Source organism: Tinamus guttatus, unplaced genomic scaffold (genome assembly GCF_059628265.1).
Source record: "Tinamus guttatus ecotype Peru unplaced genomic scaffold, ASM5962826v1 Tinamus_guttatus_pri_ptg000287l, whole genome shotgun sequence".
In the NCBI taxonomy this organism is placed as follows: domain Eukaryota; kingdom Metazoa; phylum Chordata; class Aves; order Tinamiformes; family Tinamidae; genus Tinamus; species Tinamus guttatus.
In genome coordinates this window covers 4,094,144-4,117,830 of record NW_028288821.1, presented here as the reverse complement: position 1 = coordinate 4,117,830, position 23,687 = coordinate 4,094,144, and the positions used below count along the sequence as shown (strand labels likewise).

The 23,687-nt window shown below is 46.0% G+C and overlaps 1 protein-coding gene across 6 annotated transcripts in view; it reads right to left on the bottom strand.

Moving 5' to 3' along the window:
- The window catches only part of ARHGEF9 (Cdc42 guanine nucleotide exchange factor 9), a 134,164-nt gene that overhangs the window by 48,124 nt on the left and 62,353 nt on the right, over positions 1 to 23,687 (bottom strand). For all 6 annotated transcript variants that reach the window (XM_088527513.1, XM_088527511.1, XM_088527512.1 and 3 more), the window contains one exon: positions 7,634 to 7,813. In XM_088527513.1, coding sequence (XP_088383639.1) covers positions 7,634 to 7,813 — 180 coding nt within the window. The remainder of the gene's footprint in view (positions 1 to 7,633; positions 7,814 to 23,687) is intronic.

Below are 23,687 nucleotides of genomic sequence, written 5' to 3'. Positions count from 1 at the left end.
GGCAGTGAGCCAAGACGTGTTCATATGCACAGACCCACCTAACAAAAAAAATGTGGTAAATGAATCAAATTTTCTTCTCAACAGTCAAAAACCAAAATACTGGAGGACTACTTGAAGCTTAAATCACATCAACCTGTAAAACGGCAAAATGTCTAAGCAAAGAGGAGGGCAGATTGAAAATGAATGGCAGAGCTAACCTAACCTTCTTATTGTGCTTTCCGTTCTCATAGTTTTCAATCCTTTCCCATTACTCAGCCCAAACTCCATTTTTCGCTGTTTTGATCGGAAACAGCTGCTTTCTTCTGCCTTGGTAAAGCAAAGAACCCTAAGCTGTCTTCGCCCAGCACTCTTCACCCTTGCAAATGGCTGGATTTTGCTCAACAGTATTGCCACCATTTTAGTCCAAAGCTCTTGGGAAGCCACTCACTGCCATCAGTGCCATGGATCTTAGCAAGGGCTCAGCTGTAAAAACCTCAAGAACATGCGTGAAGCGGGAAGCAGGCTGGGAATGGCACAACTGCATCAGTGAGCTCAGAGGGACACAGACCCATGACAGTGTTATCGCTCATCCAAGCCAAGCGCGTGTTGAAAGTCAAGCGGCCGTAAGGTAGACATCCATTCCTCCAGTCCTGCTGGGTGGAAGTTAAAAAGATCTGCCCAGTCGTTCTGCAAAAAGGTGGTTTTGTAGAAACACCTCCCAAAAGTCAACTGCAACAGCTTGTTACCAAATGACAGTCCAGGCAGCTTTGCAGCTATTAAAAAAAAATCTATTTTCATTTTAAAAAATATATCAAAGCTAACCTTCATGACAGTGGAAGGGAAAAACCTGGAAAGCATGAGTCCTGAAGGCTTGGAAACTGGCTCAGAGGAGGGTTCAGAGTTGCAGGAGCCCTGCTTGCTTTTTTAATCCTTAATGAAATGTTCACTCTTTCCTGTCAGGATTCACACTTACAAGTGGAAAAAGCTGCAGTTCCAGTCCAGAGAGCTTCTGGTTTCCATTAAAAACACATGCAAAGGCATCATCACTAACAGAGGAAGCCAAATGCTTCTCGCATCCAGCGCTCTCCAGCCCTGACCGCTGGAAAGAGCGATCCCACTGCAGCGTTCAGCAATCCTCAAAGTGCTTTTTTGACATTTACTTTGAAATTTTGCTAATGTCTGCTCTTTTTTTATTCCCAATTATTTTTATTTTTGGCAGGGGAATCACTGGTTTCCTCTTGCATTATTTTCCTGATACTCTTTCAGCTAGTGCTGAAATCACCCTGACAGGTAGCCACTGTACATAGGCTTTTAACTTCATGTCAAAGATAAGTACTGGAGTTCAGAATTTACACCGTTCACTTTCAGATAAAAACAAGCCTGAATCTCAGGCCAGGCCCTTACTTTTGCTCAGAGACATGAATCCATCTTGCTGCAGAGAGCTCAGTAGCGCCATCAAGAATCATTCTTCCAGGGGATCTTTCCAGGGGAAATTTGGACCAGAGCTCCATGAAGAGGAGTTCCCATCTCAGCTCTACTGCTGACTTTGGGCCAACCACTTAAATGACAAAATGGGAATTATGTCCCTCACCAGTTATTTATGAACAATTCTGAGGGTCTCGGACTGCAGGGTGAAGAGGGGCATGACAAAGGCCATGCAAAATTCTAATGTGGACTTAACATACCATCATGAGCTTGCCCTGTTCTTGTTAGTCAACCACGGGCAACCCTTGGCCTTGGTGGACCCTTGCTCTGACGCTGTAGGGCTGTTCTCACAACTTCAGCTTTCACATTCGTACAGCTCCCAAATCCTCTTGTGGAGAAGCAGCCGCTGCCTCCGCGCCGGGAAACGTTACGCTTCCTGCAGCGGGAACAGTGTCCTCTGAGCCAGGGCCACCACCGCCAGCCAGAGCCTCTCCGCTTCGCCGACCTGCTCGCTCAGACCTCGGTGATGGGCTGCTGGAGGCGACAGCAAGGTGCAAAAGGCGAACTGGGTGACGCTACTTCGCCCCAGTACCTTATTAAATGTCACATTTGGTCGACCTAGACAATACTCCAAAGGTCGCTATTTTTGCCCACTCCACAGTCCCTATTCACTAAGATTTAGACACATGCGACTCTTGCAAACACCCTCCTGCCTAAAATGCTTGAGTTGCTGCAGATAAGAGTGAAGGCAGCACCAGTGGCAAAACCCAACTCCTTTGCCTGGGGACTTCACTGTGCTCTGACCACAAATGAACTGAGCTACCTGTCAGTGCAGCAAAACCTGTTTGAGAAAACTAACTTCAAAACTCCATTTTCTTTCCTACTTTGCCTTGTATCCCCAGTTTTCTCTACTCAAGACAGCTGCCAGCCTGTGATGACTTTCCCAGAGAGGCGATGGGAATTAGTTCCCGAGAGCTTGTCAGCTCCACCACTCCCTTTGAGTTCAAGGAGCCTTAAAAAAATAAATAAATAACTAAAACTACACAGAACCTGCCCTGATAAACTGCCATTAGAAAACCATTTCAAGCTCTTCATATTAGGGTTTTGTTAAAGGAGCCAGCAAAAACTACGGGGAAAAAAATTTCAGGCTGAGTAACGTGAGCGCTAAGTGACAGTGTGTCCCAAAAGGCACCTGGAGAAGAGCCTCATCATGTGCTTTGTAGCCTCTTTCCTAGCTCAGTCCCAGTTGGGAAGTCATGACTGGCTCCTGCAGAACACCATAATTTTCAGAGGCAGAAAAAAATAGCTAGAGAGTCAACTACAGAGAACCCCTATTGCCTACAGACCCAGATCCAGGAGCTGGGGAGAGCCTATCATTTCATTGCGCTTGTTAATGCTCACTGTGATTTATGTAAAAGCTGCATAAATGTGATTTATCTATTTGCAGCTTTACCCAAATGATGCATAAAAACCACCACGTGGCATCGTGCCAACATTAGCTGACCTGTAATGGCTGTGTATTTATAGCGCTGAACACATCCGCTCTATATGGAGGACATTTCACTCGAACGGGCGTTGAGACCGGCTCCGATGGCAAAGCAAACATCTTACCAGCCTCCAGTTAACCTCCTTCTAATGGAGACTTGCAAGGGAATGTGTCACCCATGGACACTGGTCCACCATTAAGCAACATGCCAGATCAGCAGTACAGATCCTTAAAGAGGGGTGTTGCATCCCACCAAATCTGAGAGGAGCCTGGACTGGCAAGGAGGCCAGGGATGCCGAAGGCAGTGCCAGCAGCAGTCCCTGGCAGCCGCCACCTCCTGCGGGGAGGCCACAGGCACGGCAGAGCGCAGGGGACGGCGGCTGGTGTCCTGCGATGGATGCACTGACACTGCAAACACGCAGGCGCTGCGGGCAGGGAGCAATTCACATGTCCAACAGGTGAGTCCCGCTCGGGACCTGGCCCCGTTTTCCCTGGGAAATCTCATCTGGGTGCTGAGCAAATGGGAAGTTGCAGCAGAGCCTCCCCAACCCCAAATTTGCTCCTTAGCTTAGCTTGTAAACACAAGAGAGAGTGACCGCTGCTGAGGTGTCAGGAAATATGTTCTGGAAATTTTTTGCCTTCTGGCAACTGAAGAGATTAAAGGCAGCTGTAAAACAAACTTAATCTCCTTCTCCACCCAAGATGGGTGCATTCTGCTGCATCTATTCCTAGGGTAAGATTTCTCAATAATAAAAAATCAGTAAATTTTCATTTTTGGAGTTTTTTCCCTCCATAGATCCTATCTAGCTTTCTAGTTGCACTTGCATTGCACCTGAGCCACTCTGGAGATACAATGCTTGGCTATGCAGTCAGATATTCTGCTCTGAGATATTTTCTATTTTCTTTAAGGAGACCCTAAAGGATGACAACTAACCAGCGTGCAGCACTGGAGTGCTAAATAATATATGGATTTCCTCCCTGCAAATACTAATCCTAATATTTTGAGCTCACACGTGAGCATGGACATGCTGCTATGCAATAACTCGTTTGCAGAGCATCACGTAAAGACAGCCCAGGGCTACGCTGCTCTTGAAGAGTTCATCGTGAGCAAGGAGAGCATCAAGCAACTCCCTGCCCTGCATATGAAATTACAAGCACACAAAAACCTTTGCAAAATCCCTGCTGCTCTTGTGATCGTGCCCACCTCCTCACATCCTTCCAGCTGTAGGACACTCAAGGACACCAAGGTTGACTTTCGTGGCCTGCAAGAGCACTTCTAAGTGGCTGCCTAGCATGTTCACTTGACAACAGACACTGAGATACAAGGCAGATATCTCAATCTGTCTAAAAATCCAGCTCCTTCATTATCTACCTTAAGGCTGCTTCCAGTCTTCCCATCTACCTCTCTAATGATTTACGAGTTTCATAACTTGTTTTCTCTCTGCACGCAGCAGCTTCCTAGAGGAAATCACTCACCATTGCTTACTAAGCTCCAAATTTCACTTCTCCTCTATTTTGCTTTTTCTCTTCCCCCAGGAAACTATTGCTATGTCATCCAGTTTCTCCTGGGAAGTTCCCATGCTCCTCTAAGTTCATGACTTTCATCTCTGCCAGGTTCCTCAGGCCCAAGCTCCAGCTACAACACAGATAACAGCGGCCTTAGGCAACAGCTTGCGTAGAAAGAGGCTGAGGGAATCAGCAGGTTTCTCTTTCCCTCTGCACTTGCAGATGCGAATTGTTCCTGTTAGGAGATTTTGCAAGTGCCATCTTCTTTGCCAGCAATTTTCACGTGATCTGGCTGCAAAGCAAGAGCCGTCAGACATCCCAGTGCAAGCTTGGTTTTTAGGCCAGCTTTGCTCTTTGAAGTGATCCAAACGACTTCCAAAGGGAAGGAACTTTGCAGCGATCTTGTTTTGCAGCCCTGTTAGTACCTACAAAACCTGCAGCTTTAGAATGCCCTGAAATTTAGAGATCTCAGCTCTGCCCCGTCTCTTCCTGTGTGAATGAGGGCTCATTTCCCCATTTTGATCCTCTGCTAGGCAACTTGTCCTGTTTTCCTCCTATACTCCCATAAAGAAAATATAGATATACAGGGAAGCAAAATATTTTTCTTAAGCATGCAGAAATGGAGCTGCCCAGACTAACTCCGGCAGTTTTCTGCTATTATCTTCAAGAAAACAGGGCTCAAAAGTACAATCACAGAAAGAACAAACAGTCATCTCATTAGACAAGAGTGATTAGGTCAGGGTAATATGGAAGGGAACGAAAAGCAAAAAGGTTGCAAGTTACAAGGTTCTTGGCGGGACCTGAAGGACCCTGACGTGGTTGCAGCATCCTGCAAGCTCAAGAGGGGTTGCAGGCATCATCTGGAGAGAAGCACTCAGTCTTACTTGGTAAGTAAAGTGGGATGGGGGAAAAAAGGAATATGCCAGAATAGAAATGAAGAGGCAAGCCAGCAAGCTCAGGCAGAAGAGAGGAGAACATGACAGCCCAAATGGCAGCTGCTTTCACAGCACAGGGCAAGCGGGGAGTGAGCTGGCTGCAGGGACACGGCCGGCTAGGACTTCACCCACCTGTTTTTTTTTTTTTTTTTTTTTTCATCAATACTTTGCAATTACTTTTAAATACTAATTACCATTTGTGGCAACAAAACACATGCAGTCTCCTCTTTGGGAGCCCACCATTCAGTCGCAGGACTTGTCTTGAATCTCCTGAACAAATGTCTCGCCAGAGGAGTAAGTGACCCGTTGTCTTGCAGGTTTAATGGGATTTTGCTGGAGTGAAGTCAAGTTAGAAGGTTGTCACGTTAGACAAAATGGGAGCAAATTTGCCCGGAAAAGCAATCAGGATCCTAACTATCAAGGCTACTGCCAGGATGTGGCTCTGACACTTTTCTCTGGGTATCCTGGTTTGAGATTCATTGATTTATCCCTTTGTTTGTACTAATTTCTCAAATCAGCCTTGAGAACCTTAGGGACCACTGGAAAATTCAACTGAGCCAAAAGACCCATGTCTTTGGGTCCCAAAGTGGGCTTCCTTGTTCAGTTGTATCTTTTTAGGAGATAGGATAGCGCAAGACAAGACTGTTACTAAACCTACCATGAACGCTACACCTACAACAGCACAAAAAATTTTAAGTATTTTCCCCTGAATCACAAAAAAAAAAAAAAAAAAGCACAGTGGTAAATGAGTTGAAAAATTGAACCTGTCTCCAAGCCATGTGAAAAATAAACAGACAGATTTTTAAAACTCAGCCTCTCCAGCTTGCAACAAGAACAAGACATGCTAGCAGTGCAGGTGAGAATATTTACCCCGATAAGTTTATCATCTCCAGGAGCTGAGTCAAGCTCCCAGAGTCCTAGTCAATAAACACCAAACACTATTCCCTATTCTGGGATTCATGATGGGCTTTCTCATGGAGGCAGCCCAGGCTCCAGTTCCAGCCCTGACCTCCTGTTCGTGGAGCTGGCCAGCCCTAGGAGAGGCAAAAGATGACACCTGTCCTTTGGGAGCAGAGAGAGGCAGAGCCCGGAAAGTCTGGACTTCCTAAGCCACGGTCATTATACACCCCTGGGAAACATCAGGCCATGAGTCTTAACCCTTTCTTTCTAATTCAGAGGACTATTTTCCAAACAATGTGGTATAAGTTCAGCAAAAGCAAAGGGGGATCTTGATGCAGGAATGTCTCAACGGGTAAGGATTTGGGGGAGAACTAGACAGACACACAGCCAAGGCACATACTGCACCGCTTTAGGATGCTGCATGGTTTTTGCCACGTGCTTTGAAAAAACAGGCTCGTCCAGCACTACCAATCTTGTCAAATTGCCTGGGAGGTTCCAAGGAAAGCTGTCTTTCAGACAATTTTACAAGGCAAAAGAAACCTTCGTTTTTGAACCGTATCTGCTAAGCTTCAAAAGGAATGAAATCTCTGATCCCGCCTATCGCACCCTCCACAGAAGGGAGAGAAAAAGGAAGCAGACAAGGTCAATGCCCGTGTCTTGACTCCTCGAAGAAGACTTGAGGGTGCCCTAATACCATGGCAGGAACTAAGGGCAGCAAAAAGGGCGTCTTCTTGTGCCTTTGCTCTTGTAAGACACAGTGAGATGATAAACGATGTGCTGGAACACTAATTTGTGAGAGCCTGGATCACACCAGAGCTGCCCAGGCACAGCAAAACCTACCCCAACACAACACCAGCCAGAGGGATGTGCTCCTTGTCCCTTTAAAAAAATAACCAAAGCTAGTCATGGATTAATTAGTCAATTTTACATCAAAAACGGCTGAAGAGCCAAAGTTCAAAGTGGTTTGTGGAAAGGGGAGAGCAGACACCTCTCTATGCTACAAAAGCTCCCCCAATGCAGGCCTCCTGTAGCCTGCATAAACTTTTAGGCATCTCAGAATCATCTACCCGAAGCCTGCAGAACAGGTGCCTGGCTTTCCAGGAGCCAGGAAGAGCTGCCTATGGAGACAGCTCACAACACGTGGAGGACCCAGAGAAGACACTCTGGACCACAGGAGTATAGCGCAGAGTCAGAATCCGTTCTGGTTGCCCTCTACCCCTTCATATTTCCTTTGAAACCTTGTTTGCTCCCCTTTTGCTGATAGTAAACATAAGTGGTGGCAAACATGGTGGGCAAGACTCTCCTTTTACCATCAAGGCAAACTGCCAATTCAGTCCATTGAGTGATTCAAACAACACTGGCAACAAAACAACGCGATGAAACATAGGAGAAAGCCACTCACCCTCACGAAGCTGGCGGGAAACCATCCTTCTTCGTCATCAATCTGACCCCACCACCAGTCCTTGTTGGAAGCATCCAGGACCTTGATAACGTCTCCTGCTTTAAACGCCAACTCCCGGTTGGCCATGGTGACGTGATCCCATACTGCCTCAGCACTTACAATAGAACCACCACTGATCAGCTTTAAAAAGACAAATAAAAGAGACAGTCAGTAAAGGCTCTGTTCTCCAAAATGAGCACATTCAAATCCACAACATGCAAAAAAAAACCCCACACTTAACCACATTAAAACATTTTTCCCCATTCTGACCTGTAATACACTTGTATGTTCCATCCACACATAAGTAATAAAATATTAATCCAATCTGCAGTCATTTGTACCAACAGCCATTACACTCCTAGCCACATCAGGCCTGGCTTGGGAATGCAGAAGTGAACACCAGGCACGCACGTTCAACATCTCGCAGGTCCTGGCCCACACATGTATAAAGCAAGACCTCCCTTCTGTCTGTCAGCACGATGCCGTATTCCTGTTCATGCACACCTATCAAGGCGCACTTGACTTTCAGGTGTAATTGAGGTAGCATAATGTATAGCTCCCCAAAAAGGCCTAATAGTTCGATGGTGCCTTGCAAAGGTATTTGAGTTTCACTGTGGTTTCCTAAAGCTTGTGCCATTAAAGGAAATAATCTGATCTCTAAGGCATTTCAAAGGCATTGCACACAGCTCCAAGCAACGAATTACAATGAATTTTGGAGTGGAGGTGGTAAAGATTCCTAACATATGATTCCTAACATATTAACTTTTTTTTTAAAAAAAAAAAAAAAACAAAAAAAAACAAAAAAAAAATCTATGAGTTTAACATTAATTCAATGCTGGTGATATCCTATCAACCCAACCAAACCCTCACGGCATGCAGCAGAGGTAAGAAGGGCACTGTACCACCCTGCTGACCTACCCTGCAGCCTTGGGATCAGTCCCAGTGGTTTCGCTCTGCCTACAAGTAACCTCCTCATGATGGCTGTAATGCCATCCTTCATGACGCAAATACCTGCCCACTAGAAACTGGACCAAGGCCAAGCTTGTGTCCTACAAGACCCAGGAAGCTTTCACATGAATGCTTGGTTTGCTTGAGAGGGCCAGCACTACCACGATGACCTAGAGGTAGATGTTTTTCATCAGCAAGCCTTCAAGCCACCACGTTTTCTACAGCCCCCTGTTCAGTGCTTGCAGAAAAGATTTGTACAAACAACTGATGTTTGTGGATCCACAAGACAAATCATCCAACCGTACCTGGGACCCCTGCTGCTCCTCAGAATGATAGTCAATGATTTAGCAGAATAATAAATTGCATTTGTGTTTTGCTCACTGCAGGAATTCAGCACTGAACAATAAGGCTGTCCTAGCAAATACAGAATTTACCCCTATGCTGATCCGCTCGTCAGAGCCAGCCTGCACCTTGCACATTAATTCTGCACGCGGAGATGCACTAGGTGCTCAGCTCCAAATCAGAGTTTCAGCTTGCAAGACAAGAGCTCAACATTGCAGACCTTTCATGTGGTTACGCTCCCCCAGCCTCAGATACCCTCTCCATTTAGGCAAACAATACGATGCATAGAGACCAGGGCCCATCGCAGAGGGTAAATAAGTGCAGGAGCACTGTAAGAGATCTTAACCACTCTTTTACAAATTGGTCTTATCAAAATATCTGTTTTTATAATGGCTTGCACAGTACAGACTTGCAGCAAACCTTTTAGCATTGCTGAGGGCATTCCTGGCATGATTGCATGAGAACGTTCAAGACCTGTGGACAGTTCAGTCAACAGAACTTGTCAAAGGACCTGATTTACAGTTCTGCTTGAGCTGACTTTCTTTTAAGAGATCAAGCTTCTTTTAGGTTTGCAATGATTACAGCTGCCATTTCCACTCTTCAATTGTTATAGTCGGTTGTACATAAGAAAAGCAAAATCTAAGATAGCCCAACTTGACACTTGGTGCTTTTCATCCTCAAAGCAAAGAATTAACTAGTCAGCTCGCTTCTCTTGCCTTCTAGCAAATGAAGTAAAAGAATGTTCTTGCACTTTCATTTTGCAAATGAGGAAAATGGAAAGGGCAAGCTCGAGGCCAGAGAAGGATTCAGTATGGAAGGTGAGACATGTGCATTGGACACGTGCCCTGATATTTTTCATGCCCTTTCCCTGATGCCATTGATCATGCACAGGTTCTCACATTCATGCTGCCAATGGGAAGAAAAAAAAAAAAAAAAAAAAAAAAAAAAAGAAGCAGCAGCAAGTTCAGAGAAACCAGAGATATTAGCAAAAGAATGGCAAATTATCCTTTTGAATCCACAATCAGCTGTAAAAGAAACGTGCCCTCTACATATATCATAGAGAGTCTTCATAGGTACAACCCTTGTAAGATCACCTGATAACAGAGAGAAAACCAAGATAAAAACCAAGCTGCAGCAACACACCAGTTATTAACAAGCTACCATTGAAGAGCCAAGCCACGGACTAGCTGAATTTATACATCAGTACATTAGGGGCCCTCTGCGCTATTTATCTCACATGTATTTGGGCATTTGATACAGGGCTGCAAGGAGCTGGGCAGCAGAGGATCCCAGTGAACTTTGCAGTAGCTGCAGCTGGATGGTGTAGGGCCATCCCCCAACACATCCTAGTACTGGGGCCTCAGCCTAGGAGTAGCTAAATCTGAAGAAAAAAAATAAAACTATTTATGAAACGACTTCTGATTTGAATGCAACGACTGAATGCTCAGCCCAGGTGGTGGTAAATTCTAGCGCTTCCTTACAACACCTTTTGTTACTCTAAGCCATCCAGGTTTCTAAAGACTTTCATAAATAAAAATCAGCTAAAACCTCAAGAGAGCTCACGGAGATTTCTTCACTCTCTATCTCTTCACGGCCAGTTAACAGTGATTTGTTCCTGTGCCAGTATCGAGCTCTTCAGCCTCGGTAGTGTTCACCCTTCATGTATTTACAGAGACCGTCACATGCCCACTCTCAGCCTGTGCTTTTCCACATTAAGCAAGTTCTTTTATTTTAGTCTTGTCTTCTTAGACGGCTCTTCTTTCCCCTGAGCATTTCCCTAGCCCTTCCAGGCATCTAGATATTTTGGCTGCATCTTACTTGAACACAGATGACCACAGCTGTAAATACTATTCCCAAGGAGACCTGACCCGGGATTTGTAAACCAACTTGCAATATTTCCTGTACTGTGTCAGAGAAGTCTTCTAGTAATACATTCCATCTCCCCTTTCTTTCCCATGGCTAGCTCCTACTGATGTCTCAGAGTACTCTTGCATTTGGTTGATGAGATTGAATGCATCCTCTTTGTCTAGAAAATCAGTTGTCTCATCAAAAAATAAATCAGGTTGGCTTGACACTCCTTCCTTTTTGTTAATGCCGTTGGGTATTTTAGTCCATTTTTTACTGAGGGTGAACCAGGAGGAGAGCTATTACGCAGACGCCGTGTTTCTGCTTTTTCTGCTCCAGCTGGCATAGACTGGGCTGCCACTTCACATGCAGGCAGTCCTCGGCACTGAGCTACCACAAAAAAAGGTCACTGAAACCCAACTGTATCCTAGATTGCCCTAGTATAACCTGCAGAAGTGCATTTCCAAGCTCAATGAGATGCACAAAATTGAATCTCTAAAGTTTTTGGCTTGGCCAGCTGCAAGAGATGGCAGGATCTTGAAGAGGGAGAGAAAAACAGGGCTTTTTGAATGATTTCTGCCATCCAACATGCTGAGTCCATTGAGAGAATGCCAGAGTTCAAAATGGAAAGGTTCAGGTCTGATTTATTTTATAAGACACCTTGCAGTACCTGTGAAGCTGCCTGACTATTTCAAGGTAGGGTTACAGAGATACAATTTGTTACCTGCAACAGCAAGAGATGAAGAACTAGAGAAATGTCAGAAAAAAAAAAAACGTATTTTCGGAGAAAATTTAGCACAGGAGCCCTCCACTCCAGAAACTTCAGATCTCTTGGTTTAGGGCTCAAAGGCTAAATCAAAAGTTGGTTCAAAAAAGCTTAAGTCTCAAATTTCAAATATGGGTCTTTTCACCGTGGTCAAGCCTACCCCACCAAAGACCTTGGAAAAGACTCATCTACCCTAATTCTACATGACTACCGTACAACATCTGAGACAGTCATTGGGACTCCTTTATAACTAGTGAAGAGAAAGGGACACATCTGGAGCATTATTCATCTCAGCTATTTCAGTTGTCTACCTTCAAGTGAGGTGAATCATGCCCTAGAAATGACTATATCTCTTTGCTTAATTGGGTGATGCAGAAGTCTACATTTCCAGCATCTGAAGTTCATCTCATCTACAATTTGGCCATCACTAAAACAGGGCAACCACAAACTGGCTTTAATAGTGACAATCACAATAAAAATAATCAGATTCTTAAATAAAATTCACCCAGACACAGTGGTTTCCCAGTAGGAAATCACTATTATAAATAACGCAATGTGCTCCTAGCCCATTAGAAGAATTCACAAAATCTCAGCTGTTCGAATTTACAATAAGGAGGATACGAGTATTTGGGAAAAGTGTCATACTTACAAGAACAGTGAGGCGGTTAGGAAAGCACAATAGGTGATAACGTACGTGTGTTTTTGATACACACTGAGCACTGCTTGTCTTCCAGATAAAAGTCCTAGATCCCACTGAAATCAATTATTCTTGTCATTTGGTTGTTTGAAACGAAGAGCCGAAAGAGAAAAATTTCTCAGCACTTTCATCAAGTAGCATCAGTGCAGGACAAACGCCCAGAGCATTTCATAATAACAGAACTGAGAATAATTTTTACTGCTTTGTGGTAGACTTCAGGACACAGCCAAGTGCTAACTGTCTGGGTTGAAGAAACAACTTCCTCAGTGGGTAGCTTAATGAAGATCAACCATGAGGTTGTTGACCATGATCTAGTGAACTGCCCAGAATGGAGTTGCCGTTCACCGTAGGGTCCCCACCACCTTCTGCTGAACACATAGTCATGGCCAAAGATGAGTGCCAGATGAGACACATGAAAAGTCTATGGCTACCTCCTACCTCCTAGTGCCACCAGAGAATTTAATGAGGAAAGCAAAATGGAAAAAGAAAAGGCTCTAATGTCTAACCAACACATTTCTGGAACGTATACTAAGAACACATGAGATTATTACTGCATTGTTAGAATGATATACTTCTGCTCTTGCAATGATTTTTCAGTACAGGTTCCCACCGTGCTCTCTAAAATATCGCGTAATTCAGAGAATCTCACTCTAAAGGTGTTTAAGATGCTCCTGACACTCATGCACAACAGGTGAACACTTGCACAAGAGTGAGAAGACTCAGCATGAAGGGATTATATCATTTCACCTTGAGGCCCACATGGACTTCCCTTCATCTTCTAGCCTGGTTTCATTTCCAGGATGGAACAAGGCCATCGGAAATACTGATTTACATTAGAGCTGCTGCCAAAAGAGGATGACACCAACAACAAACAGTAAAAAAAAAAAAAAAAAGGCTTCCAGAGGATTCTGCAAGTGGTTAACTCTGGGATGCAGGACTGCTAGAAGTGCCAAGCTGAGAGCTCTTGACATTGGCATGGCAGGGACGTTGCAAGCTGTCCCACAATAAACCTTGTACCACATTGCTGCAAAACCTCCGCTGAGCTCACCTAGCTGTGCTGGTCCTGACTAGTGTCAGCAAAGTGCCCATCTGGCAAACAATCCCTGCTGCCACCTTTTGCATGAAAGCTTTCCAAAGGCCTTGGCCAAAAAGGAAGGATTGCCGCCAAAGCGACTGAGGGAACTTCCAAGGAAAGGAATAGAGAAGCTCAAATGGGGCAGCTTGACTCTAGGATCTGTCTAGATAAAATAACTATCGCCACTGAAGAAAGTAGGAAAATAAAATCAGAAGGAATAACAGGAACCATAATAACATAGGATGTTATTCGGTAGATTTACTCCACTTAACCCTATTCCTTGAGCAAGTACGGGGAACAAATCTGTGCAACCTAGGAGAGGAGGGGAAGAGGGGAATGTAGATGACATGAAAGACCCTCCTACAGCAATGGTCTCCAAGCACCTTGGCATCCCCTCTCTAGCAATCTTATTTAGAGCATTTTCTCCCCAAAAGAGTGCCAAGATCACTGTGTGAGATTTGTTTTTTAAAGCACATCTCACTTCTCCACCCCAAGGTCTACAAATTCTTTCACATTATTGCAGGGTTTACATCTACTAGCCTGAAGCCAGCTCTGCAACTGCAAAGGTGCTTTGCTGCAGCTCTACAAGATGGGGCGCCTTGGGAGAAGAATGTGGGGAACAGCTGAATCTCTGTCGTCATTCAGCCAGGTGCTTTGCCCCCGACTTTTCTCAGTTCCAGCGCCGCAATGCCCAGTTGGAGGGCACCATCTGCTCCTGCCCACAGTGAGGCAGCCAAGGATGAAACATGTTTGGCTGAAAGCAGCCACTACTGCAAAATTTTGATGAGCGTTCCCAACTGAGCAGCATTACTGGCTTCTCACTGGCCGACTGGAAAAAAGAAACCAGGGACTTCCTGATCCATGAAGACCAAAATGAACACAGAAGAGCAGCAGACCTCTCAGGCTGGTCACTCAGTTTGTGGCTAGGCCAAGCAAGCCTCTGTCAGCCCCATGAACCTCCTTCAGTAACAGCCTTTCATCCACAATATTCAAAATGTATTGAGTTTCCCACATAGTTTCTCGCTAGTCCAAAATTCACTTGCTGATCACCCGCCGCAGATCTCCATCTGCTTGCAAAACCCTGAGCGTCTCCAAAGCTCCCAAGAGCCTGGTCTCTGGGTAATACAAACAACCTTTGGGCCAGGATTTATTTCTCCCTTAGGTTATTAGCTAATACACCCTTGCAAATTAGCATTGCGTAAATTCCGGGCAGCGCTCGTGTGCAGAGGCAACCGCAGGCAGAGCAAGGTGAAGCTGTGCCATTCATTCAGATTGCTCTTGTGCAGACGGGGTCTCTGCTTAAGGAGCATAAAAACACCGTAAAATAGCAACAACATAGCCAAAGCCTTTCCTATCGTATGCAACGGGCCATTCCACAGCAGCAGCAACCAAAATGCCTTCAACCAGAAATCTAGAAATTTATTCCAGAGAAAGAAATCAGTGTTGGACACAATCCCAGCAGAGCAAGAGATGCAAACAACCTGGAAGCTCCCAGCCGGACGAGGGCACCGCTGCAATCCCTCTGCTCCGTGAAAATGGCGCCTCGGGTGAGTCTACCCTTGTGCATCTTAACGGCATCGCTCCCTCCCATGTGGCAACGCTTGTGACACAGATCGATAGCACCGTTAATCACGGGGCCACTAATTGCACTTGTTGCAATAGCACTCTCAAAAGATTTCCCGGGGGTGCATTGACAGCTCCAGGCCGAGATGCTCCCCCGGGACAGCAGCCTGTGCAGCACAAATGTTGGAACTGCAGCTGGGGAGCCTCGTGCCACTGCCTGGGGGGTCTCACATTCAAGGCAGACCCGCTGAGCGCACGGAGCGGGCGAACGCAAAGGGAGGGTCACCCCACCCGCCGCGTGCTCTTGCACCATCTCCTGCCGGGCCCTTTGATCGCACGTTTATTTTTTAACCTGTCTTCAGAAATTACACAGACTGAACGATGCTCAATCACAGCGGATTAGCCACGCGGCTCTTCCACCAAACAAATGGGAGGGCATTTCTACTTGGTTTGCTTATTCTCTGAAGAGGTGCAATCACGGGGAGGTTAAGCATAAGGAGAATTTCCCTTTTTGCAATCACCTGGCCTCCTACAGGGTATTGTTCTTATTCTCCATCTTATCCTAGTTATTTGTCATACCACTCCCATTAATAGGAACAGCCACTACATGGGGCTGCATGCAGCATCCAGAGGAGTCGGTGATGCCTGTTAAACCATGGGAGCAATGAGGAAAAGTCTGAGTTAGCCCCGGGAAGCCCCAGAGCATGCAAAGGCAGATACTCGCTGTAGCAAAGCTGACACAGTTGGCCAGGGTCGGAAGCACATAAAGTACATTAATTCCAAAGCAGGTCTGCGATTACGAAATTGAAGCCTCGTTCCTGGACGGCTGGGCACAAGGAAGAGGCAACGAGAGCCCCGCTGGGACATCAGTCACTGCCGCACATTCCTAACACCCTGTAGAGATGAAGCAGATGCCTGGATTATGTCAGGCTGGACCACAATGTATTAAAACACATCTTAAGTAATAGGCTTAATAATGCATATTCCCGTATATGAGGATTGCAGGCCAAAATGATATCATTTTTTAAAAAGCTGCTATTTTTAGTAAGGCAACAAGCATTTGGTGATTAAGAGGTAGTGACTGTCATTAGTGCGGAACCATGCCCAGGACAGATAAAAAGTTGGGATGAGGGGGTTACGCTGGCTGCGGGCACTGCTCAGCTCTCATCTGCTGTCCCCATCCCTCTATTTCTTAGCCTGAGTCACTCGGCAGCTCCGAGGGGGCCATTTGTGGATGAGGATGGAGAAGGGAATGCCATCTACAAACTGCTTCACAGACCCAGAGCTTATGGGGAAGTGTAATTAAATGAAAGCCTAAAGTGAGTGATGGCTTAAGAAACAGCATGTTTCCCAGACTGCGGCTTGTCCGGGCATGGCTGGATGGGCAATCCCAGATGGAAAAGCTGCCTTGCCGGCAAGGTAATAAGAGATGCTAGTTAAGGCACGTAACTGCTGCAGATTGTCATCGAGCCTCGTAAGCCTGTTACATGGATTGGCCAGATCAGCATGGGATATTCAGCCTTTCCCCTAAGCTGCTTTGCTCCATTGCACCCAGGTAAGCGATGAACGGACACGGTTGCCGATGGCCACTCCGATGTTACAGAGAGCAGATGCAGCCAAAACGCTCTTTTAACGGGGCAATTCACAGCAGACACTTGCTGCAACCCCCTCCCCAAACCAGACTACGACTCACCTGCAAACGTTGCATCTTGCAGATGCCTCGAATTAAGAGTGGAGTTAAGGTGCAAGATGCCTAAACGACGGGCATCTCTCCAGGAAATGTGTGCTGATTTGAGCAGCTTTTTCTTCTTGGTGACTTACCCCAGAACAGATCGTTTTTCACATTATTATTTGTTATCTGTAACGATTTGACAACTCTTTATAGTCTAACCTGGCTGTGAGCTGCTTACAAGTTATTTGCTCTCCCGTTATTGCTTAAAATAGTGATTTTTCAGAGTTTCCTTATATGTTTAGTTAAGCACCCTGGCACTATTCTGTGCCTGGTCTGGATGGCTGTCACGTTTGCGCACCCTTTTCAAGACAGCTGGATTGCACATGCATGGATATTTGCACTAGGATTTGCAACACTATCTTAAGCCAAACAACTGAGTTACCTGAAGGAGTTATGAACAAATAATTTTTTGTATTATCCACCTACCTCCAGAAATAACACTCCGTCTGTTCCCTACAATATTTCCTTCTCTATTTTTCTTTTTTTGGGGGGGTAAAATGAAGGTTGCATAGTGCACCCAAGGGAAAAATTGCACCTCCCTAGAGCCCTCCAACCATGCACATACCCACAAGCACACACACACACCTGGCCAAGGTCGCTACCTAGTAAAAGACAGAAATACAGCTGTCAGGTTAAGGGGAGAGAGTAATCGCCTAGTGCATCATTGCTGCGACAGGCACCCCAGGACACGGGCTGGAGTCGGAACACGTCCTTTGCAATTAATCACCAAGGAGGACGAGTTACGATGGAGAAGTCAAACGGCAACTGTAAAGGTGAACCACAATGTTACTTTCAAACCACTTATATTAAAACAAACAACAACAAATCCCACCAACTCTCATATGGAAGGGGAAATGCAGAAGGAGCTGATGTAAAATCTAATCCAATGTCTGGGTGGAAAACATCCAAGTCCTGCTAGGCCATGATGTACCCCAGAGCAAAAGAAAGCCACTAGTGTTGCTCATATCTAGCTGGGAGGCTTTGATAGAGCTGCTGATGATCTTTGATAGATCCTTCCTTCCCCTGGCCCAGCTCATGCCATTGACCTGCAGAGGACTGGAATGAGCCCCAGAGATTTGTGTGACCACAGGAGGTTGCCTTGCCTCATCCTTCCTAGAGAGGAGTAAGTACAAAAGCTCCTATGTGGGCTGGACTTGCTGCCCTGTGTGCTTGGGACAACCACTGAAGACCTTCTCTGGCTACAGGATGCAGAAGTGGAATTGAACAGAGCTGGAGGAACAGGCACAGCAGAGCTCATCGCCTCAAGACAGGCTAACAGCTTCACAATGCTGATCTTTAAACCAATCCAAGCCTTCCTGATTTCCTCAAGCACTGCTCTTCCCAGGTATCTGCTAAGCACAGACAGCCCGCTTTGTACCGTCAGGCTCTGTCCTTACCCCAGCGGGTAGTGACACTAAGATCAATCTGAACATCTGCAAGCCTAGGTCATCAAACACATCTGGTTCTTGCTTGGAGGAATATATAACCCGAGCGCCTGAGGTCTCGGCCGACAGATTTCAGTGATGACTTTATAGAGTAAAGCTGGTGTAAAATGTGAATGACAGTCTGGGGAGGATGCTCCATGCAGGTACAGACAGACCAGCTTGGATCTGGATTGAAATCTCCCCAAACGGAGCTGTCAGGGCCCAGCTCTTTGGATTCTGCTAGCCCAGGCGGATTCTCACCGAGGTTCTTTAGCCACAGCACATGTTACTTGCCTGGCAAATGATCTATACTCAATTATATCCACTATATAATTATTACTCATTTCAGAAATATATTTTCCTGGCAGTGAATGCATTAAAGGATGTGGCTCATTACTTTTAGGAGAGAAAATTTCAGGAAAGGGACCATATAATGAAGCTGGGAGAGTCTGACCTAATGAAAAGCCTCCAACCCTTTCCAAGAGGATTTTGTGCGAGCCAAAGAAGCATGAGTGTTAGATGCCACCTGCACGGCACACTGGGGTGAGCAGCACACACCGGTCCCATCAGCACGCAGACGAGCACAGTGTATCGGGAAAATGTGATGCTTAAACCTCAGCCTACTGCAAGGACACAGCTCCTAGGAAGGTGGAGGGGAAGCGGATGTAGGATGAGAACACTCAGGCACTAGCTACAAGGTGAATTCCCTAAAGCGCCTCATGTGAACAACATGCTCTGAGATAATGTTTCTTGACAGTGCAACTTGCTCAAATCTCCAAAATAAGAAACTTAGGTACCTATTTCAACTAATCCAATACATCCATTACAAGAGCATGCACACCTTACTACTCTGTGGCCTGTTTCACTGCTCACTAATTTCTCTTTCCATCACAGAAACAATTTCAAAATATTCCCAAGCTTTAGGAGAACACTATGGCAAGACCCATACACACTATCTATTCTAGCATCATTAAAAATTGATATTGTTTGTTGAAAGCATCCAACATGTTCTCTTTGAGAACGTACTTGGTAAGTATCCTCTCCAAGACATTTTGTAAGGAATTTTTACTGACCTAGATACATACTCCACCTAGAAGAATTAAGTGACTCTAAGGAGCTGTTAAGTCTAAGACATAAATCTTCATTTAAACATGCCCTACCAAAATGAGATAGGAGCTCAGATCAGCTCATTTATTTTTGTTTTATGGTCCATTCATAGAAAACAAAAAACCAACAGGCAAGATGCAACACAATCTCTCTCCCTCTTACAAGTTTCCATCGCTACCTCACATCTCAGGGCTTTTCCTTCCTATAGAGCTGGCACGGCAGTCATAAATTACCTTACTCTCACAAAATTTCAAATTACATTTAACGGTCAGTTTGGGTCAAGGAGAGGCTTTGAGATAAAGCTCGCGAGTACAGGGAGACGGGGTCCTCTTGTGAAGGGGGATTCAAGGGACTCGGCCACCCACTCGTATGTCAAGTACACGGGATAGTGGGAGCACACACACCCTGTCACCGAGCTAAGCTGGGAAGATGAATTCAAGCTCAGGGACATATGAAGGGGCGAGGAGGTTCAGCCCCACTCTGGAGGAGGTAAGAAATCTATGTGTATCTATCTATCCACAGTGCTGGATGGTTTGACAGCTCAAGCCCTGCTTTTTCATACCTAATGCTTTATATAGCAGCTTGTCCAGCATCTCCTACTGCCCCATATGCCATGCATGTCATTTCTATGGCGACATGACAAAATAGAAGATCATTTCCCCTTCAGTTCACCCACTTTGATGGCCTGGATCACAGGTTTGGTTTGCTGTTGCATAGCCTTAAGGAGTCCACAAAGTAGTGCAAGACAAGGAAGGACAGTGCAGGAAATTGGAAAGGATGGGCACTTGCTGCAGTCCTCATTACCTTCACATCTTCATGTTGAGGTGGAGGAGCTCATACAATTCAGTAATGCTCCTCAATGATATTAAATAGGAAAACCTTGCAAATATCTCTCAGAACAGAGAAATAAGGCCAAAAGAAACGCAGGGAGATAATAAAGCTGAGGCAAACCATTCCAAGCCATGGTCAGAGGGAGAGATGCTTGTGGGGCAGGAAAGCATAGGAGTAACAGGGGCAGGAGGTCCAAAGGGAGCTTTGCAACGCCGTGAGATGAGAGCAAGATGCATCAAAAGCTGCCACGGCCCCTGCGCTCACAGCTGGTTCTGCACGAAGCAGCTCATCTCAGGCAGACACTGACAGCGTGGGAGGGATTCAGAGAAAAGCAACAAATTTCATCAGAGGTTCTGAAAGGATTAATATCTAGAAAGAGATTAAACCTGCTAAAAGCTCAGCTAAACTGCCATTTCAGAGAATGCACTAACATAGTTTAAATAGTTCCAGGAGAGGTATAATGTCTACATAACTGGGGGAGCAAGGACCACATTTCCTGCAAGGAAGAAAATCTCCATTTTAACCATCTGAAACCACAACATCAACCAAGGACTCATTTCCTATCTACAAGGCAAAGAAACCTTTCAAGAAGAAAACAAATAAGAAAGTAACCTCAGGACTCTAGGAGTGAGGGGGAGGAACTGCAGAGCCAAGAACATCCCAGCACCACAAGTGCCACCGCAGTGGCCAAAGCCAAGGCCAGAAAGTCCTTCTCTGCTGTCACCTGAAGAGCAGGCGGAGCATCCGAATGTCTCCAAGCAGACATCTAACCACCCAGAAGTACTTTCTCAAATCAAGGCCAGTAGAAGGGGATGGTGAGTGTGCCACCCAGGCAACAGCTGCCAAGCTGGGGACTGTACAAATTCACAGGCTCTTACATAGAGACATTGCAGGACAAGCAGAGGCTGTTGAAAGCCTCAGTGGAACAAGACAAGCATGGAAGCTATCCCGAATGTTTGCCATAGGCCCCGGAAGGCCCCAGGAGTACCCCAATATACTAGACTTTGTCTCTACTGCACTGTCTCTGCCAAGAGCACTGCTGAAGGCTCCTGGCAACTTGCCCCGTGTACTCTCTTGCCTTCCTCCACATTGCCTCAGCTGAAACTGCCTCGATTAAGTGTGAATATGCATAAATCCTACAAATTATCTCAATAAAGGTGCCTGCACCGTCAGGAAGGGCAGCTCACACTGTTGCTCATGACAGACAAGAATCCAAATACTGTCCTCCTTGGGTCACATAGGAGCTAAGAGGGGACATGGGAATATTCGTTCAGCTGAATTGATATGGAGGAATTAAAATACAGACTAGGTGATTTCATCAGGTTTCGACATGCTTCTTTTCAGATAGCTACTGGAAAGGCAAAGCATTCGTTTCTACAACGTGCTCCTCAAATGTCCTCCTTTTCCACGAGTGCTGCACGTGGGGAACAGCTTGCAGGAAGCTCATGCCTATGTACAGAGCCAGCAGCACGTGCAGAACTGCTTGGGGGACCTGAGGATGCCACATGCAGAGCTTGTCCTTGCAAGTTTTCACCTGTGCAAACATGTGCAAGACTATTTTTGGAGAATGGTAACTATTAATCTTCCCTGCCTGCAGGCTTGAACACCTCCTCGAGAGCTTCCCCCACAGTTCTGGCCATCAGCAGCTCCACAACCAGCAGCTTTATCCCAAAGAAACCCCATCACAGAGTGCCATGAGGATTCTGCACACACTAATAGGAGAAATTTAGCTTGGTGGCTCCCAATCCCACGTGGTGTCTTGTCTCTGCCACAGGAGCAACCACACGCACCCCTCTGCACTGCGCATCTCCAAGCTGCCTTGCTGGACACGGCATTGCTGGCTGCAGCATCTCCAGCAGAGCACGGTCACTAAGGCAGGCACAACCCTGCAGTGCTGACGAAGGTCAGGAAACGATGGAAACCGTATGAGAAAATCTCTTCTGGTCTTTCGTTGTCGTTGTCCTTCTGCAGACAACTGCCAGAGGATCCTGCCCTTCCGAGCAGCCCTGCCAGCCATGGAAGAAAACCAAAATAGTGGAATAACAGGAAAATCAGCACAACACCCCGTTAGGGTACCCTGACACAATGGACCATTCCTCAACTGTCACAGAATCACAGCACAGTTGAGGTTAGAAGGGACCTCTGGAGATCATCTACTCCAACCTCCTGCTCAAGCAGGATCACCTAGAGCATGTTGCATGGGAGCGTGCGCAGGTTGGTTTGGAATATCTCCAGAGAAGGAGACTCTGCAGCCTCTCTGGACAACCAGTGCACGTGCTCAACAGTTTACAAAACCCAAGTGGCAGCAGTCAAAGACCTAAGGATGCCTCTGTGGCACAATGTCTGAAAAGGGCTCAGCAGGGAACAAATCCCCTGGTCACACACACCAGCCAAATCCTCCAGGCTTTCCAACAAGTATCCATCGAGCTCTCACTCCTGAGAGGCCAATGATACTGAAACCATCTAGAGAGAGTCCTTGTCTGGTCTTCACTCCTACCCATCAACATGTGGGCACCACTAAAGACAGATGATGGTAGCTCCTTATATCAGTCTGCCAGGACACTGGGAGATGCAGTCCAACATACTGAAATTCTGACTCTTTCATGCACTTAACTTTCTTTATTTCACTTACTGTTTTAAACAGCAAAAATTGAACTGAACCGCCTTCTTTGATCAAAAATTAAAAGCCATCTGAATTCCGCTTTCATACATTTTGGCAGGGGGGACTATTTCTTATTATAAAAACATAAACATACTCCAAAGAAATGGGATGCAGAGTGCTGGGAAGCCAGAGTAGCATAGATATATTTTTATTTTTCCTGCTTATTCTCTAAGACGCAACGGGCACGCTCGCAGTTCACTGGACACCTTCAGAGCATCTATTCAGAACTCCTCTTATCCAGCAACCTTGTCACGCTCAGTCATCACTAAGGACAGATTGCCTTTCTTCCTCCCTCTCCACTGTGCGCTAATTAGCTCAAGTATTGCCATGGAAACCCAGCAACGTCGCTTAACACAGTGTAATTTGCCACGCTGGTGAAACGTGGACCAGAGCGCTACTCCAGGCAGCACACGGGGTATTGAAACCAGATTTCCTCCTGTGATGAATGGTTGAGGTCTCCTTAGTCAAGAAAAGTCAGAAGACCTGATCCACATCTGGACATCAGGACAAATTATTCTATGTATAATATGGAGGGATGGTTCCCATTTTCCTGCTGTTTCAACAAATTCAGTTCTAGGACACCGGCAGAAACCAAACTGAACCAGCAGAGGTTTGGCTGAGTGTGTATGAAAAAAGCTGAGGCAAGGGAGCAGACGTAGATGTTTAGGGCTGGATGCTGCAGCAGGACCCAGGAGCAGGTAGCAATTAGGGACACAGACCAGGACACTGGCTCCACACAGCTCCATCCATCTATCCCTCCCTCCATCCATGCATCATGATTTTTAACACCATTACTCCCTTAGGAAAGCTGCTCCTCACTCCTGTTCAGCTATTAGAAATCATCCTCTAGGCCCCTGCCTGGATTTCTCCATGATCAGTTAACACCTCCCTGTTCTTTTGCACTTAAGCAAAAGCTTTAGCACTTTTCCTCCCTGGTGCACGTTCATCCTTGGAGTGTGCTCCCGCCCAGCCATCGCCTTGCCGGCCTAGGCAGGACTCTCTCCGCTCCTCAGACAGATTCTC